The 16905-nt window shown below is 42.5% G+C and overlaps 2 protein-coding genes across 2 annotated transcripts; one reads left to right on the top strand and one right to left on the bottom strand.

Moving 5' to 3' along the window:
• Positions 1-519: 519 nt before the first annotated feature.
• On the top strand, positions 520-11432 carry LOC121581873 (phospholipid phosphatase 1). The gene is made up of 7 exons (XM_041897257.2): positions 520-722; positions 885-1054; positions 7021-7172; positions 7325-7608; positions 7781-7838; positions 7954-8130; positions 8590-11432. Exons 1-7 carry the CDS (start codon positions 694-696, stop codon positions 8710-8712), a joined length of 993 nt encoding a protein of 330 aa, XP_041753191.1. The 5' UTR covers positions 520-693; the 3' UTR covers positions 8713-11432.
• A 1091-nt stretch (positions 11433-12523) lies between these two features.
• LOC121581874 (ATP synthase subunit alpha, mitochondrial) lies at positions 12524-16905 on the bottom strand. The gene is made up of 11 exons (XM_041897258.2): positions 16755-16905; positions 15983-16064; positions 15521-15690; positions 15222-15395; positions 14810-14976; positions 14321-14621; positions 13959-14183; positions 13751-13858; positions 13452-13596; positions 13214-13364; positions 12524-13081 (listed from the first exon to the last, which is right to left on the bottom strand). The coding sequence occupies exons 1-11, from the start codon at positions 16812-16814 to the stop codon at positions 13003-13005; spliced, it is 1662 nt and encodes a 553-aa protein (XP_041753192.1). The 5' UTR covers positions 16815-16905; the 3' UTR covers positions 12524-13002.

Below are 16905 nucleotides of genomic sequence, written 5' to 3' on the forward strand. Positions count from 1 at the left end.
TTACCAACCCCTACGCTCCGTATTTTCCGCTGGCTGCCCCACCACCACAGAAAGCACTGAGCTAGGCTGAAACACCTGCATTTTGGAGCTGCCTTACTCAAGAAAGCAAAAAAGAGACCAAGTTTGTATGCAGCTTTATTAACTCAATGATAAACATTTTTAAATGACATTGTTTGCAAACTGATATGTGACACGTATTAATGTCAAAATAACACCCCCCACCAAAAAAAGAAGAATGAGGGGTCGCCACTGTCACATTCCAATTATAAAACTGGTGGGGACAAAAATGCAATTTCAATGAAAGTTGCGCCCCTGTAAAAAGGTATGGAAAAATGTACACCTCTGTTATCATCATCCTTCTAGTAAGAATTGGTCAACATAATCAGAGTAAATTAATTGATAATGTTGGGTGCTGTTCCATTTAACACTTTTCCCACATTCTAGCCGTGGAGTTTCCAATAATAGCAACAGTGACGTTACCTCAACTTTGCATAGCAAAAGGGGAGGGGATGGAGCGAGTCGAGCATCGTGCGACTGCTGTCGTTTTCCCCTTGCAAGCACACGATAGGCTCTTCACCTGAGCCCACCGCCCTACCATTATCACAACTGGAGGCCTGCCTGTGTTATTTCCGGAGCATCGTACCGGACGGGCCAGAAGATTATCAGCGTATTTCGCTGAAGAATCCGTTTATTATGAAGTTGGGCTGTGCCAATTTTAAAGGGTAAGGGATTGAAAACGTAAAGGTTTTAGGAATAGTTGATAAACTAGACAGTATACTGTTTCCCCTGGGTTCAAACAAACCGTTTTTTTTGGGTTTTAGGCTTAGTGTAGGCTAACACCTACAATATTAAAAACGATGTTTTTAATTGTTTTCTACAAATAGCCAGGCATGTTCGACCAATAGGCTGTCTCTCATCTCGCCGAAAGAAAGCCGACAGCAGCCGAACGCTCGGGAGTTTACGGATTTGTCAAAGACAGAAGTCCTGAGACGCAACATGTTTAAGACTGGCAGAACCCCACTCGTCCTTCTCGACGTTACCTGCCTTATCCTCGGTATGTAGCCTACGTACCATACTGTTGTTGTTGGCAGTGTCAAGGCCTATAGTTCCCTTTTCTGTGAGAAGTTATTCTGCACTAGCCCACTGCAGCCTAAACACCAGTCCTACTGAGGTATCTCTTTATTACAGCTCTATTGCAAATATGCTTTGCTTAGGTGCATGGGTAACTAACAATCAGTGTCTATGTCTGTGAATGAATGGGTGTCCTATTCCGCTGCTGATCCATTCCAGTGATCATCCACTAGAGATAGGCTACACTGCTGTGGTCAATATCACTGTTATAATAGCATACAAGACAACACACAGTAAGACTGTATAATATAATAACCAGGAGTTTTTCCTTACCATGTCTTGACCAGGTAATAACTTTGTGCTCTAGTTTTAGCTAGGCTATAACTTAGCTTATAACCTTACATAGCATGCATAGGAAAACGCCTGAGCAGAGTCCCCACTTCCGTTTTTCAGGGGAAACAAAAGTTATGTTGAAAATACTGTATACCTGAAAAAAAAGAAACATCCACTTTCATAACCTATAGCCTATATTGTATGAGATCATTCAGACCCGCAAGGTTTATTTGAATATAGCCTTCTGGTTGTGTATTAAACAAGAGAGTCAGAGGGGTAGATCTTGGGTTCAGTTATTACATTTGACCAGAACATGATCATGCCATTATCAGTAGTTTTCCCCCCTGGGTTTATACACTGAGTGTACAAAACATTAGGAACAGCTATGTCATGCTCTTTTCATTGACATAGATTGACCAGGTGAATCCAGGTGAAAGATATGATCCCTTATTGATGTCACTGATTTGAGTGTGTCAAGAACTGCAACGCTGCTGGGTTTTTCACACTCAAAAGTTTCCAGTGTGTATCATAAATGGTCCACCATCCAAAGGACATCCAGCCAACTTGACACAACTGTTGGAAGTATTGGAGTCAACATGGGCCAGCATCCCTGTGGAATGCTTTCGACACCTTGTAGAGTCGATGCCCCGAGGAATTGAGCCTGTTCTAAGGTCAAAAGGCTGTGCAAAATAAAAATTGGGGGGAAGGTGTTCCTAATGTTTTGTACACTCAGTGTCTGTCTAAAGTGTATATGAGTGATTCTCAAATTGGGGTACATTTTTGTGTCCCTCGACTGCAAAGATGGAGTCTTCAGGGGTGGACTTAGTGATTTGGAGGCCTCAGGCAGAAGCCTACCTTTCATCAAGGATACTCATGTGTATCCTACCACGGAGGAGTTTCGAAATCTTCCACACCCCCTTTGAATCAGCTTTTGTTTTGTCAGAGGATAAAAACATGCACACATTTAAAAATAATATGCTACTTATTTTTGTAATCTATAAAATGTATTGTATTCCACCATGACATAGTTCCTGTGCATTGTTTCACATGATATGATTGCAAGTGTGACTTTCATTTAAATTAAACTGCAGCAATGAAGCGCTTTCAGAGCGGGACAGAGAAAATAAAAAAGAAGAAGATTTTAACAGAAAAATGACCTACAGTGGCTTCAGAAAGTATTCACACCCCTTGACTTTTTCCACATTTTGTTGTGTTACAACCTGAATTTGAAATTGATTAAATTGAGATGATGTGTCACTGGCCTACACACAACACCACATAATGTCAAAGTGGAATTATGTTTATAGACATTTTTACAAATTAATTAAAAATGAAAAGCTGAAATGTCTTGAATCAATAAGTATTCAACCCCTTTGTTATGGGTTCAGGAGTAAAAATATGCTTAACAAGTCACATAATAAGTTGCATGGACTCACTCTGTGTGCAATAATAGTGTTTAACATGACTTTTGAATGACTACCTCATCTCTGTACCCCACACATACAATTATCTGTAAGGTCCCTCAGTCGAGCAGTGAATTTCAAACACAGATTCAACCACAAAGACCAAGGTTTTCCATCGCCTTGCAAAGAAGGCCACCAATTGGTAGATGGGTAAAAAAAAAGGAGAGATTGAATATCCCTTTGAGCAAGGTGAAGTTATTAATTACATTTTGGATTGTGTCAATACAACCAGTCACTACAAATATACAGGCGTCCTTCCTAACTCAGTTGCCAAAGAGGAAGGAAACCGCTCAGGGATTTCACCATGAGGCCAATGGTGACTTTAAAACAGTTACAGAGTTTAATGGCTGTGATAGGAGAAAACTGAAGATGGATCAACAACATTGTAGTTACTCCACAATACTAACCTAATTAACAGAGTGAAAAGAAGGAATCCTGTACAGAATACAAATATTCCAAAACATGCATCCTGTTTGCAATAAGGCACTAAAGTTAAACTGCTTAATTTTCATCATAGGTACACGTCAACTATGACAGACAAATTGAGAGAAAAAATTCCAGAAAATCCCATTGTAGGATTTTTAATGAATTTATTTGCAAATTATGGTGGAAAATAAGTATTTGGTCACCTACAAACAAGCAAGATTTCTGGCTCTCACAGACCTGTAACTTCTTCTTTAAGAGGCTCCTCTGTCCTCCACTCGTTACCTGTATTAATGGCACCTGTTTGAACTTGTTATCAGTATAAAAGACACCTGTCCACAACCTCAAACAGTCACACTCCAAATTTCACAATGGCCAAGACCAAAGAGCTGTCAAAGGACACCAGAAACTAAATTGTAGACCTGCACCAGGCTGGGAAGACTGAATCTGCAATAGGTAAGCAGCTTGGTTTGAAGAAATCAACTGTGGGAGCAATTATTAGGAAATGGAAGACATACAAGACCACTGATAATCTCCCTCGATCTGGGGCTCCACGCAAGATCTCACCCCTTGGGGTCAAAATGATCACAAGAACGGTGAGCAAAAATCCCAGAACCACACGGGGGGACCTAGTGAATGACCTGCAGAGAGCTGGGACCAAAGTAACAAAGCCAACCATCAGTAACACACTACGCCGCCAGGGACTCAAATCCTGCAATGCGAGACGTGTCCCCTGCTTAAGCCAGTACATGTCCAGGCCCGTCTGAAGTGCATTTGGATGATCCAGAAGAGGATTGGGAGAATGTCATATGGTCAGATGAAACCAAAATATAACTTTTTTGGTAAAAACTCAACTCGTCATGTTTGGAGGACAAAGAATGCTGAGTTGCATCCAAAGAACACCATACCTACTGTGAAGCATGGGGTTGGAAACATCATGCTTTGGGGCTGTTTTTCTGCAAAGGGACCAGGACGACTGATCCGTGTAAAGGAAAGAATGAATGGGGCCATGTATCGTGAGATTTTGAGTGAAACCCTCCTTCCATCAGCAAGGGCATTGAAGATGAAACGTGGCTGGGTCTTTCAGCATGACAATGATCCCAAACACACCGCCCGGGCAACGAAGGAGTGGCTTCGTAAGAAGCATTTCAAGGTCCTGGAGTGGCCTAGCCAGTCTCCAGATCTCAACCCCATAGAAAATCTTTGGAGGGAGTTGAAAGTCTGTGTTGCCCAGCGACAGCCCCAAAACATCACTGCTCTAGAGGAGATCTGCATGGAGGAATGGGCCAAAATACCAGCAACGGTGTGTGAAAACCTTGTGAAGACTTACAGAAAACGTTTGACCTGTGTCATTGCCAACAAACGGTATATAACAAAGTATTGAGAAACTTTTGTTATTGACCAAATACTTATTTTCCACCATCATATGCCAATAAATTCATAAAAAATCCTACAATGTGATTTTCTGGAAAGAAAATTTTCATTTTGTCTGTCATAGTTGACGTGTACCTATGATGAAAATTACAGGCCTCTCTCATCTTTTTAAGTGGGAGAACTTGCACAATTGGTGGCTGACTAAATACTTTTTTTCCCCACTGTATTAGTGTTTTATTTTTCATTATGGTAATTTTTTCTCTCTCACTTTGACATGACAGACTATGTTGTGTAGATCATTGTCAAAAAATGACAATTAAATCCAGCGTAGCGTCTGTGGGCCTCAAGCGGGAAAATTATTAATTATTATTTGTAATTATGTCCAGCTCACGAAGCCCCTTAATGATGTGTGGCCTGAGGCAAATGGTAAGTCCGCAACTGGTCTTGATCTAAACTCGGTTTGGATATGGGTCTTGATACTCTGGGTAAGGGTCTTGGTCGCATTTAATGGTTTTTCGACAAGACCATCGTTTTTGTAGTCTCTGTACTCATGTTGTCAACACTGAGTACTGTGTCTTGACAAGACTTGTCAGAGTTATGTGACTAAGTAGTTGTGAGACAACACAAACATTTCTTATTTTTATGATGTTTTAAGATAGTTGACCTGGGTCTGGTCTGGTCTTGTTCTTTTCACAGAGTTCTGGTTTTGATTCCATCTCTGCTCAATGACATAAACAAACACATTTTTCTCATACTATAGTAGTGTTATACTGTCATTCATTACACAAAATCACAAAATCCTGCACCATCTTTAGTTACACAAAAAGAATGAGCAAAAACAAGAAACAACTCAAACCTCTAAAAACCAGTGTTTTGGTGATTACCCTTTGGCCAAATCCCTATATTTCAGATCATGGTCCTAAGAATAAGGCTAAACTGATCCTAAATATGTGTCTACGTGCAACGTGGAGCACTTTTAAAACCCTTTGAGCAATGTTCTATGCTGGAATTATTCTGGAATTTTTTTCACCCTTTGTGATCAATTAGAAGCAGTCAGAATGTTTAACAAAGATGGCATATGGTGTCCATACTCCCCAACATAACAGGACAAGCTCTAATCAAAGACCTGTGACTGCTAGTTATCTCATTTTGGCTGGAATCTGCTGACGTAGTGGAATGTGCCTTACTGGCCAGAATCAGGACAGAGGGTGGAATGGATAGCTAATTGAAGCACTCCTATTCACGTACACTCTAATGCTTAGAACAATGAATGGTTGTGTAACCTGCTTGATTCAAACAGGAAATGAAGTGAAGTTACTGTATCTTTGAAGAGAGGAAGTGGGTTGAATAGAAGGATATATTAAGAAACAGCAAACCTACTTTGAACTTACAAAATACTTGAAGTTTAAATACTGTTAAACTTCGAAGCTGATGAACACTAACACTGTGAATTGGAAACAGTGGGCCGTACTAGTGTATGTAGCCTTCTGCGCTGTACAAATTAATGATACAAGAGAGACAGAAAGAGATATCAAGATATCAAGACATGGAATTCTACTGCCACTCTTTTGAACTTTTTTTTCAGCATTTGCTTTCACTGTCTGCATTCACTACTCCTGGGCCACAGCAGCACCCCCACAAACTATTCTATATTTTTCTGTTAGTGTGGTTGAGAATGCCAGGCTTCTGACATTGGTTACCAATGGGTAATATCCCATTGGTATCACATTGGATAGTTATGCCTAGATTTCCATATTTCTCTTGGTAAAGGCCTAATGTTGTGGACAGTGAATTAAAGGGCGAGATAGAAATCATATGAGAGCAGAGCAGTGTGAGAAAGTGATCCTATCTGTTAGAGGTCAGTTAGACTGTGTGCCTGAGTGAGTCTGACTGACATTATTACAGTGCCAGAAGCATTTAGACATCCATGCCAACATCTCCATGACAACTCTGTCAAATCATGTTATCATTAGTTAGGTCAGCTAACCTCAACTGAAACATCCCGCGCTGACTCATCGACTGGCTAGCCTGGGTGCCAGCCAGTCTATTTCACCGAAGTTAGGCACGGCTCTCGTTCATTTTAGAAACAGCTGTTCTGTGATTTTCCTATGGTTTTTGGCCAGTTATGGTGGTTGATGTGCTGTCCACTCACATCCCGGACTCTATTAGTTATTTAGAAGACTCTACCTTGGATATTGTTTTGTATCAGGTTTTGCCTAGCAAGTTCATTTCTCCTGTGACTTTTGAAAAAAAAAAGTTTGGTCAAAAGCTCGTTGTAAAGAATTACGAAAGATAGTTTGAATAAGGAGACTATTGCTGATTATCTCTCTCTTTCTTTGTCTCTCTCTCTCTCCAGTTGGACTTCCCTTTGCGATCCTCACCCCTCAGCACAATCCCTTCAAAAGGGGTTTCTTCTGTAATGATGAGTCCATCAGATACCCCCTGAAAGAGGACACCATATCCTATCAGTTACTGGGGGGAGTCATGATTCCTTTCACACTGATTGTGGTAAGACATTACCTCTGCCCTGTTCTCAGATATTCTCTTAAAAATATCGGCATTTGTGTTTTAAAGGTTTGTGGTAAAACTACAATTATATGAGACAATATGTTAATATATTCAATTGACCTCAGTTAAAGATCACTTTCTTGCTTTTACAGGTGGTCAGTGGTGAGTGCTTTGGCGTCTATATGACTCGTCTCAAGACCAAATCATCCTTGGGGACTAACTACGTGGCGTGCGTTTATAAAGCAGTGGCCAGCTTCCTATTCGGGGCTGCTGCTAGCCAATCACTGACGGACATTGCCAAGTACTCGATTGGTCGACTGCGGCCCCACTTCCTGGCTGTGTGTAAGCCTGTGTGGGACCGCATCAACTGCAAGGCCGGAGGCTACATCGAGAACTTCACCTGTACCGGGGACAAGAACATGGTGGATGAGGCCAGGTACAGTAAGGGCTCCTCGGGTTACATCTCAAAGCCTGGGATACATCCCAAGAGAAGGCATTGCTGCAAAATCATAACTGCAAAACTCTTAACTGGGAAATGCGAGCTCAAATGGTGTTTGCGATGCTGTAGCTTCCCCTAATCTATTTTGTCTTTTTTTTTTTTTTAACAGGCTTTCCTTCTTTTCTGGTCACTCATCTTTCTCTATGTACTGTATGCTGTTCCTTGCAGTAAGTATAGTAGATCATTGTTACATACGTACAGGGAGGCTACAACAGTTCCTTCGTCCCTGAGCAATAGTTCCCTTTCATGATGTTGATGGTGTCCTTCTGCCCTCTCTTGTAGCTGTACATCCAGGCCAGACTGCAGACAGAGTGGGCCAGGCTCCTCAGACCCACCATCCAGTTCTTCCTGATCGCAGCGTCCGTCTATGTGGGGCTGTCGCGCGTCTCCGACTACAAACACCACTGGAGTGACGTACTTACTGGCCTCCTGCAGGGGGCGATAGTCGCAATACTCACGGTGGGTAGCTAGCTATAGGCTATGGTTTAATACAGCAATGAACAGGCTAACACCAGGGGCACTGGCACAAGCCCAGCCAATTAAGATAAAAACATAAAGTAAATGTATAGGCACTGAAGTTCATTACTCACATTGACACAGGTACTGTAGCTAGTTATAATAGTGGGCACATGATGTTACTGCATTCAACAGTGCTACATCATTTCCTATCCAAGCAAATGCTGCAATGTCCTGTTTGGCAAGGCAATGACAAGTTGGCTGATGCAGAAACAGACTGGCACCCAGGCTGAGAGAATGTCCATTTGTTCCTTCGCTAACAAACCATGTATTCCCTTTCCCTTTCTCATTCCCTTAGAGACAACATCACATACATTCATGGTTATATCACTGTAAGTTGTTTTCTCAGTTTCAGTCTCCATTGTATAAAGAAAAATAATGTCCTCTGCTCTACCAACACAGGTGTTCTATGCATCTGACTTCTTCAAGAGGCCTGTTGATCCAGTAGAGATACAAGAGGAGACATCCCAAACCAGTCTCCAGGACAACCCAGATAATGAGAACCACTATGGAAGCACAGACTGAAGCTCTGGCCACAATCTTGCCAATCGCAGAGCCAATGATCTTGCAAAGGCTTTAGCTCAGTGAGATAACACTGACTTCTTTGGTTGGGTGTGTTGAGCTAATGATCCGTGGATTGGGTTTCTGGTCTTTGTGTGCAGTTACGCTGTGAGGTCTGAATTTGTTGGAGCTGTTGTGTTTGAAGCTTTTGTTTGAAATGAATGAAATCTCAGTTGTTACAGTAAGCAGAGTGTCCATGTGTGCAGCCTGGCCAATAATAAGTCTTACACCTGTGAACGTAATATTGCCAAGGACTGACTGTCCCAAAGCTTAAATGAAAGCCAGGAGCCTTTCGGAAATCTGAAATGACGTACTATGTACTGTATATATTTTTTTTATATTGCCTTAGCCAGATTGTTGCTGCTACTTGCTCAAAGCTCCCTGCAAAGTCCTAACAAATGTGTCCAAGACTGTATCTGTGATCTGAGATATTCAGAAAACAAAAGGCTAGTTATAAAGAAAGATGGCATTCCATTTGTACGAGGAAAAGTGCTGTGTCTGAGACACATTTTGTAAACTGTAGAAATATGTGCATTGTTTTTGTGAGATCATGAGAGACAGAAACTACCCATACAGAAAGGCCAAACCCATACCTGTCAAATAGCCTGGGAAGGATGCTTTTGTTATTTATTCAACCTTTAATTAACCAGGATGTCCCATTGACATAAAGGGTGTCTTTTTGAAATGAGAGTTAAGTGGGGCCTCCGAGCCGCAGAGGCCCAGGACACAAGGCAGGGTGAGGTCTAAACGCAAGGAACATATTCCTAATGACTCCTCAAAAGCCACAATACAGACTAGAGGCATAGGCTACTCACCACAAGTCTGGAAATATTTGTGTTCTGTCTCACTCTCAGTTGTTCAACCCTTTTCCCAATGTGGGTGGGTCCTCACCTGTCAGCCACACACATATAAACTATGGGCATGCAAATGAAAACAAAATCACATTAAAATCAAACACATTCTTATGTAACTTGCACCATAATTCACCTTAGTTCTATAACTAACAACTGCTGTCGGTGCTTAGTTGCTGTCCGGTAAAAACGTATTTTACGTAAATTACCGCTCAAGCAGTGAGGTACTACCATTTTTACTATCTGTGTAAGCTATAGGCTTTCAGTATGGCCTGCTCTCTGCAACTATTACCTGTAGAGTACTCAGAGAAGGACATTATAACATGGATTGGATACCAGCATGATCCCCTGCTAGGGATCTGTTTTAACAATGTCTTAATGCCATGTCTAATTACAGAGCGTTATAAGGTTGAGGAATTTCTCCTTTTGGTCTCTCCTTTACCCCGTACATGACTTTCAAGTCCCATTACTAGGGCCAGGAGTTTTTCCTGATCCTGGGATCTGACCAGGAAATTATAGGACATAATGGTGGCCCAGATTTTCTCCATTGTGATTTTGGTCCGAAAAGAGATCACTTCTATGTTGTGTGAAAGTAGGAGCCGTTTGCTACCTTCCAGCCTACCAGACATGTTCTATTCCTCTGTGAATCAATATCTGATGTTTTAAAGGACAGCCTCTCTCACGAAGGTAGAGCTTTATACTAAAGATGAATGGGTGACCTATCCAGAGAATGACAATTTACAAAGAGATGATTTTCATAATATTGAAAGGACATTATTTAAAAAATCTGATTCAATGTTGTCATGAGACTACAAAGGTAAACATACTGCATGTAAAATCTAAGATATTGAATAGACGGAAACGTCATGTTCATCGTGTGATGTTCATGTGAAATGATCACATGACAAATACATTTATGTTCATGTTACTTTTGCATTTGGAAACCGACTATAAAAGCTGGTATAGTTTAGTTGATTTAATAAAGGGTCAAAACAGCTGATCTCATGCCTCAGCGCATGCCTGAGAAAGATCTTTAGGATAAAATACTACACTATATCTCTACTAGATGAACCAGTTAAGTTTTAAGTGTTCCATATATTACATGGTATAACATATTTATTACATGGTTAAGAAAGTATGCGTGAAATGTGTAAAGTGGTATAAATCTGCTGTTTTTAATACCATAAACACAAGGCTGCAGTCTGTCTGGACTAATTGAAATTCCAGGTGCGGGGTACTAAATGCAAAGAAACATTGCATGTATAGATTCATGTTTTTTTTTAACCAGTACATTTCTACTGACTTTTTGGAGGGAAATGTTGGACTCACTCATGGTAAAATTGTGATGAGTTTTTTTTATATATATATACACACAGCATCACCTAAATACGAAATGCAACTATGTCTGACACCTGGATGCCTATTTTGTTTTTTTCCTTTATCACACGTTGTTCTGACCCAGATAATAGTGGTACACACGGCTGGGAACGAGACTATTTTGACCCAGACAATAGTCCTCTTTGACAGAAGCCCCATTCAAACTGTCACATGTTGCTCTCTTCCTCTTGCCAAGCAATGAGTGATGCTTTGGGTGATGCACACTACAACAGAAATGTTCAAATGAATCAACTAGGGAAATTCTCTAAAATACACTGTTTAGAACAGTTTTAAATAAATTTAAAAAACTACCAGACATTTCTCATGTTTGTTATATAGATGATATTGCCTACACTCCTGAAGTAAAGTCAACCAGAAGATCAACTACATGTTGATACAACAGTAGCTAAGATGGGGAGAAGTCTGTCCACAATAAAGCTCGGCTCTGCCTTCTTAACACTAACAACAAGGCAGGACCTAGTTTTGTCGCACCTGGACTACAGTTCAGTCGTGTGGTCAAGTGCCACAAAGAGGGACTTTGTTGGCTCAGAACAGGGCAGCACGGCTGGCCTTTAAATGTACACCGAGAGCTAACATTAATATGCACGTCAATCTCTCATGGCTCAAAGTGGAGGAGAGATTGTCAAGAAGTGTTGTATAAACTACTAGCACACAGCTCGGACACCCATACATACCCGACAAGACATGCCACCAGAGGTCTCTTCACGATCCCCAAGTCCAGAACAGACTATGGGAGGCGCACAGTACTACATAGAGCCATATTCTACATCAGGTAACTGATCAAAGCAGATTTAAAAAACAGATAAAGATACACCTTATGGAACAGCGGGGACTGTGGACACACACATACGCTAGCACACGCACATTGTAATATTGTTGTATAGTGGTATCATACAGGTGTAATGTTACACGTACTGTTTTGTGTAATGTAAGTGCCTTAATGTGTTTGGACCCCAGGAAGAGTAGCTGCTGCCTTGGCAACAGATAATGGGGCACCCTAATAAATACAAAACTACAACCTAGTACAGCTACTTGTTTTTTTTAGCTAACATTCCACTCCTGTCATTTACCAATTGACAGGAGTTGCACTGGCAAGGAGTGGAACGTTAGCCAGGCTAGCTACCACCATCTGGTGGAGAAAAGTAGCATAGCAGTAGGTGGTTATAGAGGCAAATAGATGACAGATTCCATGTTCAAGAGTAAATCTGTATCTTATTCCAATTTAGGGATTATGAACAACCCCTCAGTCTCATTTGGAACGCAAGAGCAAATAAGAATATAATTGACAATCATGTGCCGTCTAGGACTTACCATGTTGAATGAATCCAAACGAAAGCAGAGCCGTATTGGTCCACATTAATGTGCCAAGAGCTGTACTAGATATGGGAAACGTGATAGCAAGCGTTTTACAGTAAATGTGGATACCTTTATTGCCATTGTATTAAACAAGTAACACCCACCATTCCTGCTTTACAGAAACGTTTACTCATGAGCCCTGACAGGAACTACCCAACAGACATTGCAGCAACGGTATTTAAATATACATTTATTTGAATCAAATCTGAAATGCGCCATGCTTGACTGAAAGCGCTGCATTTTTCCTTGAGGGGCAAAAATGACAATCCATGTCCTGTTAATCAATATATTTTGAAACCACGTTTTTATTCTGACAAGATGGAAGTGAATTTCATGAACGAAGTTAAGAAACTGTATTTAGGGTAGTTTGACTATATAAAGATCCACAGTGGTGAAACATTACTGCATTAGAACATAATACAGGAATTCAAGTGATAATTTATACCCTTCCAAGTGGAAAATCTGCTGGACCTGCACACCTTACCATAAAGTCACATTTCACCACAGCTCTCTAGGGTTGTAAAATGTTATTTATTCTTAGGAGAAATCTGTACATGGAGGTTCTGGCCTTCAGTAGTTCACATATAATATTAGGACAATGGGGACCGAGACAGGTAGCACACTGAAGGACCAGGAGCAGTTTCACACATTACTCAAAGCTGGCCAGGAAGGTCAACACAATCTCCTTCAGTTTGGCATCAGATGTCGGTGAGATCATGCCATCGGTCCTGGAAAGACAAGGGTGTCCCATCAGTTCAGATGAAGTGTATATCAACGTATGTTAACATTTTAACATCAACCACTGTCAACTTAAAGCTCAGATCAGACTGGTAGTACTCCGGTGGTCCCATGTCTGTTACCTGATGGTGGTGAGCAGGTCCTGGTGCTGGCTGAGGACGTGCCCAAGGAAGGCCTTCTCAAACTTTGTGATCTTGGAAGGGTCCAGCTTGTCCAAGTAACCTCTGACACCGGCGTAGATGACAGTCACCTGCTCCTCAATGGCCATTGGGCCTAGGGGAGGGAGAGAAAGTTTTATTTTGTGGGCCTTGCTGACAACAAGATGTCAAACTTTATTAGCACACTGGTGGCGACACTCACAGTACTGTCCCTGCTTGAGCAGCTCGGTGAGACGGACGCCCCTGTTGAGCAGCTGCTGGGTGGCAGCGTCCAGGTCAGAGCCGAACTGGGCGAAGGCAGCCACCTCACGGTACTGGGCCAGCTCCAGCTTCATGGTACCGGCCACCTACACAGACAGGACCACAATTACATCATGGATTTAGGAGACGGATTCAAGTGGGGAAAAAAATTAATACTGTGGGCTAAATGGTGAAATGCACTGCAAGGAAGTTTATCTGCATTTATCCGATGACAGTCTCCTTCAGAGCCACAGTCCATACCTGCTTCATGGCCTTGGTCTGGGCAGCGGATCCAACTCTGGACACAGACAGACCCACGTTGATGGCTGGGCGGATACCTTTGTAGAACAACTCAGTCTCCAAGAAGATCTGCCGGGGAGAGAGCACAACTCGGTTTAGGGATTACATTAATCTTTGACATGTTGACTGGAAATTAGGCAAGTGAGGCCCTTCAATGAAATGACCCCACCTGTCCATCAGTGATTGAGATGACGTTGGTGGGGATGTAGGCAGACACGTCTCCGGCCTGGGTCTCAATGACGGGCAGAGCGGTCAGGGAGCCGCCGCCAAAGTTGTCGTGCATCTTGGCGGCCCTCTCCAGCAGACGGGAGTGCAGGTAGAACACATCACCGGGGTAAGCCTCACGACCGGGGGGACGACGCAGCAGCAGGGACATCTGACGGTAGGCTACAGCCTGGAGAGTAGGGAGGGGAGAGAATACAGCTGTTGAACATGGATGAATTTACTGTGTGAGCCCAGTTCCATTCTTTTTTCCTCCATGAAGTAGCATCACACTCGAGACTCCACTCAGCCCTGACTTCCCCTTCTCACCTGCTTGGACAAATCATCATAGATGATGAGGCCGTGCTTGCCATTGTCTCTGAAGAACTCTCCCATGGAGCAGCCAGAGTAGGGGGCCAAGTACTGCAGGGGAGCAGCATCAGAGGCTGTAGCAGAAACCACAATGGTGTACTTCATAGCATCAGCATCAGTCAACCTCTTCACCAGCTGGGCCACAGTGGATCTCTTCTGGCCAATGGCAACGTAGATACAGTAAAGCTTCTTCTTCTCATCTTTGCCTTCGTTGAAACGTCGCTGGTTGATGATGGTGTCAATGGCAATAGCGGTTTTGCTGTTAGATTGGAAAAGAGGGTATTTGTATTAGATTACAGTGCTGGTATATTTGGGCTCTGGAGTGTCTGGGGAATACATTTGAAAAGAGACAGAAGTTGAATGGAAAGACCATATTCTCAAGCCCCAGTTAGCCCGACTAAAGGAATAGAGCTATTTTCTAAGATGGATCTGGCCATCTGTGTTTACCCAGTCTGTCTGTCACCGATGATCAGCTCACGCTGGCCACGGCCAATGGGCACCAGGCTGTCCACGGCCTTGATGCCAGTCTGCATAGGTTCCTTCACAGAGATACGGGGGATGATGCCAGGGGCCTTCAGACCCACACGCCTACGGATGCTAGATCCAAGAGGACCCTGAGGGATAGGGAAGGGTTAATGTCATTCTGATCAGACCTGATATGCCCAGGCTGTTGTCAACCTCTAGTCACAACCCAAGGACACTGCCTAGATCTGAAAGGATCAGATGGGTGATCCTTTTTCTTGTGTGGTGAAAGACAGTTCCATTTCACATTAATTCATAAAAAAATGGACAATAAAGTCAAATTCTATTAATAACTAGCAATTCACTTTATTTTTTTTTATAACAAATCAGCCCTCACCTTTCCATCGATGGCATTGCCCAAAGCATCCACCACGCGACCCAGCAGCTCCTCACCAACTGGCACGTCCACGATGGCACCAGTCCTCTTCACGATGTCGCCCTCTTTGATCAGCTTGTCATTACCGAACACCACAACACCAACATTGTCAGGCTCCAAGTTCAGAGACATACCCTAGAAGACGATAGAACACATTGTTCAAATTATGCTGATTGACGACAGTGGTTAGGTTGAACAGAACAAGCGCTTCCACTGCAACATGGTTCAGTTAAAGATTCTTAAACTGTCTAGATCTGCACCTTGAGTCCAGAGGAGAACTCCACCATCTCCTCAGCCTGAACATTCCTGAGACCGTACACTCTGGCAATACCATCACCGATGGAGAGCACACGGCCAGTCTCCTCCAGAGCAGCACTGGTGTCAGCACCCAGGATCTTCTCCTCCAAGATTGAGGACACCTCAGCCGTGCCTGGTAGGAAGAATCCGCTCATCAAAACAGGAAGTCAACATATCTCCTTGGTTTTGTTAGTATAATTTGTTAGTATAATATAGCCATAGAGGAATCCCTTTTATACATTTGTACAGGGGGAAATGGTAGCAGCAATTTTATTGTGTTTTCAAATGTCATTACATCCTGATGTCCCCTGCTCATTACAAGAGGTACATTGTGGAAAAACAGGATTTCTGACCCAAATAGTAAGTGTCAATAACGAAAGGTCATTCGTTGAGTCAGTCATTGAGCCCCCATTCTCTCTACGCACCAGTCTTTGCAGCAAGACATGGTCTATGTGTGTGGAGGTGATTCACTCCTACGCTGGTGGCGGCGGCAACATTCTTGGCCACCTAGAATGAATGAGAGCATGATCAGTTATTGTTCAAGACCAGTGTTACTGTATGATGCAATGGTAAATAAATCGCACGATGTATATTGGAATCGCTAGTTGCGTTACAATGAACTGAAATCAAAACATGACATATGCCCCAAAGCATATGCCCCAAAGTTAGCTAGCTCGTCCGCAAGATGTCCTCTTTCTTTTGACAGCTGGCCTTTGAATAATCCAAAACCAGTTATGCCACACCTACAAACACATATTTCAAAGCAAATAACTACACTGCAGTTAGCTAAATATAATTTAAGAAATGTATGGTGTATACAAGACAGAGCATTCTGTATGTAAACGATCCTGACCTTCACAGAGCTTAGCTAGCTATCGGATAGCATGCTAAACTACCTAACTAGCACAGCCATTTTATGGGACCGCAGTGTAGTTCAAGCGCGCATTAGCGCATTGAAAGGGCAAAACTAGATGAAATGTGCAATGAACGAGTTATAAAATCCAGCGATGTAACGTCATCAAATAAATATCAAGACAGTAGGTCGAGTGGAATGCGTTGCCTTACTGGGACATAACGTTCTAGACGAGCATGTGAAGGTGGCGGCCTGTAGGCCTACCCTTCATACACCCACTACATTGACATTTTAATTCGTGCACTGCAAATTGTCTTCTATTCCACAACCAAATAAATACTCACAAATCCAGCCTGTCTGGGCAGGCTTCTGGCCAGAGCCGCTGCAACTCGCACGGATAACATCTCTAATGGGCGAATGTGACTTGTCCTCCACCACCTGCAAAGACCAACTAGTTGTACTTAGAGGGTGTCCTACGTATGCGAATGACCTAAA

Source organism: Coregonus clupeaformis, chromosome 18 (genome assembly GCF_020615455.1).
Source record: "Coregonus clupeaformis isolate EN_2021a chromosome 18, ASM2061545v1, whole genome shotgun sequence".
Classification (NCBI taxonomy): domain Eukaryota; kingdom Metazoa; phylum Chordata; class Actinopteri; order Salmoniformes; family Salmonidae; genus Coregonus; species Coregonus clupeaformis.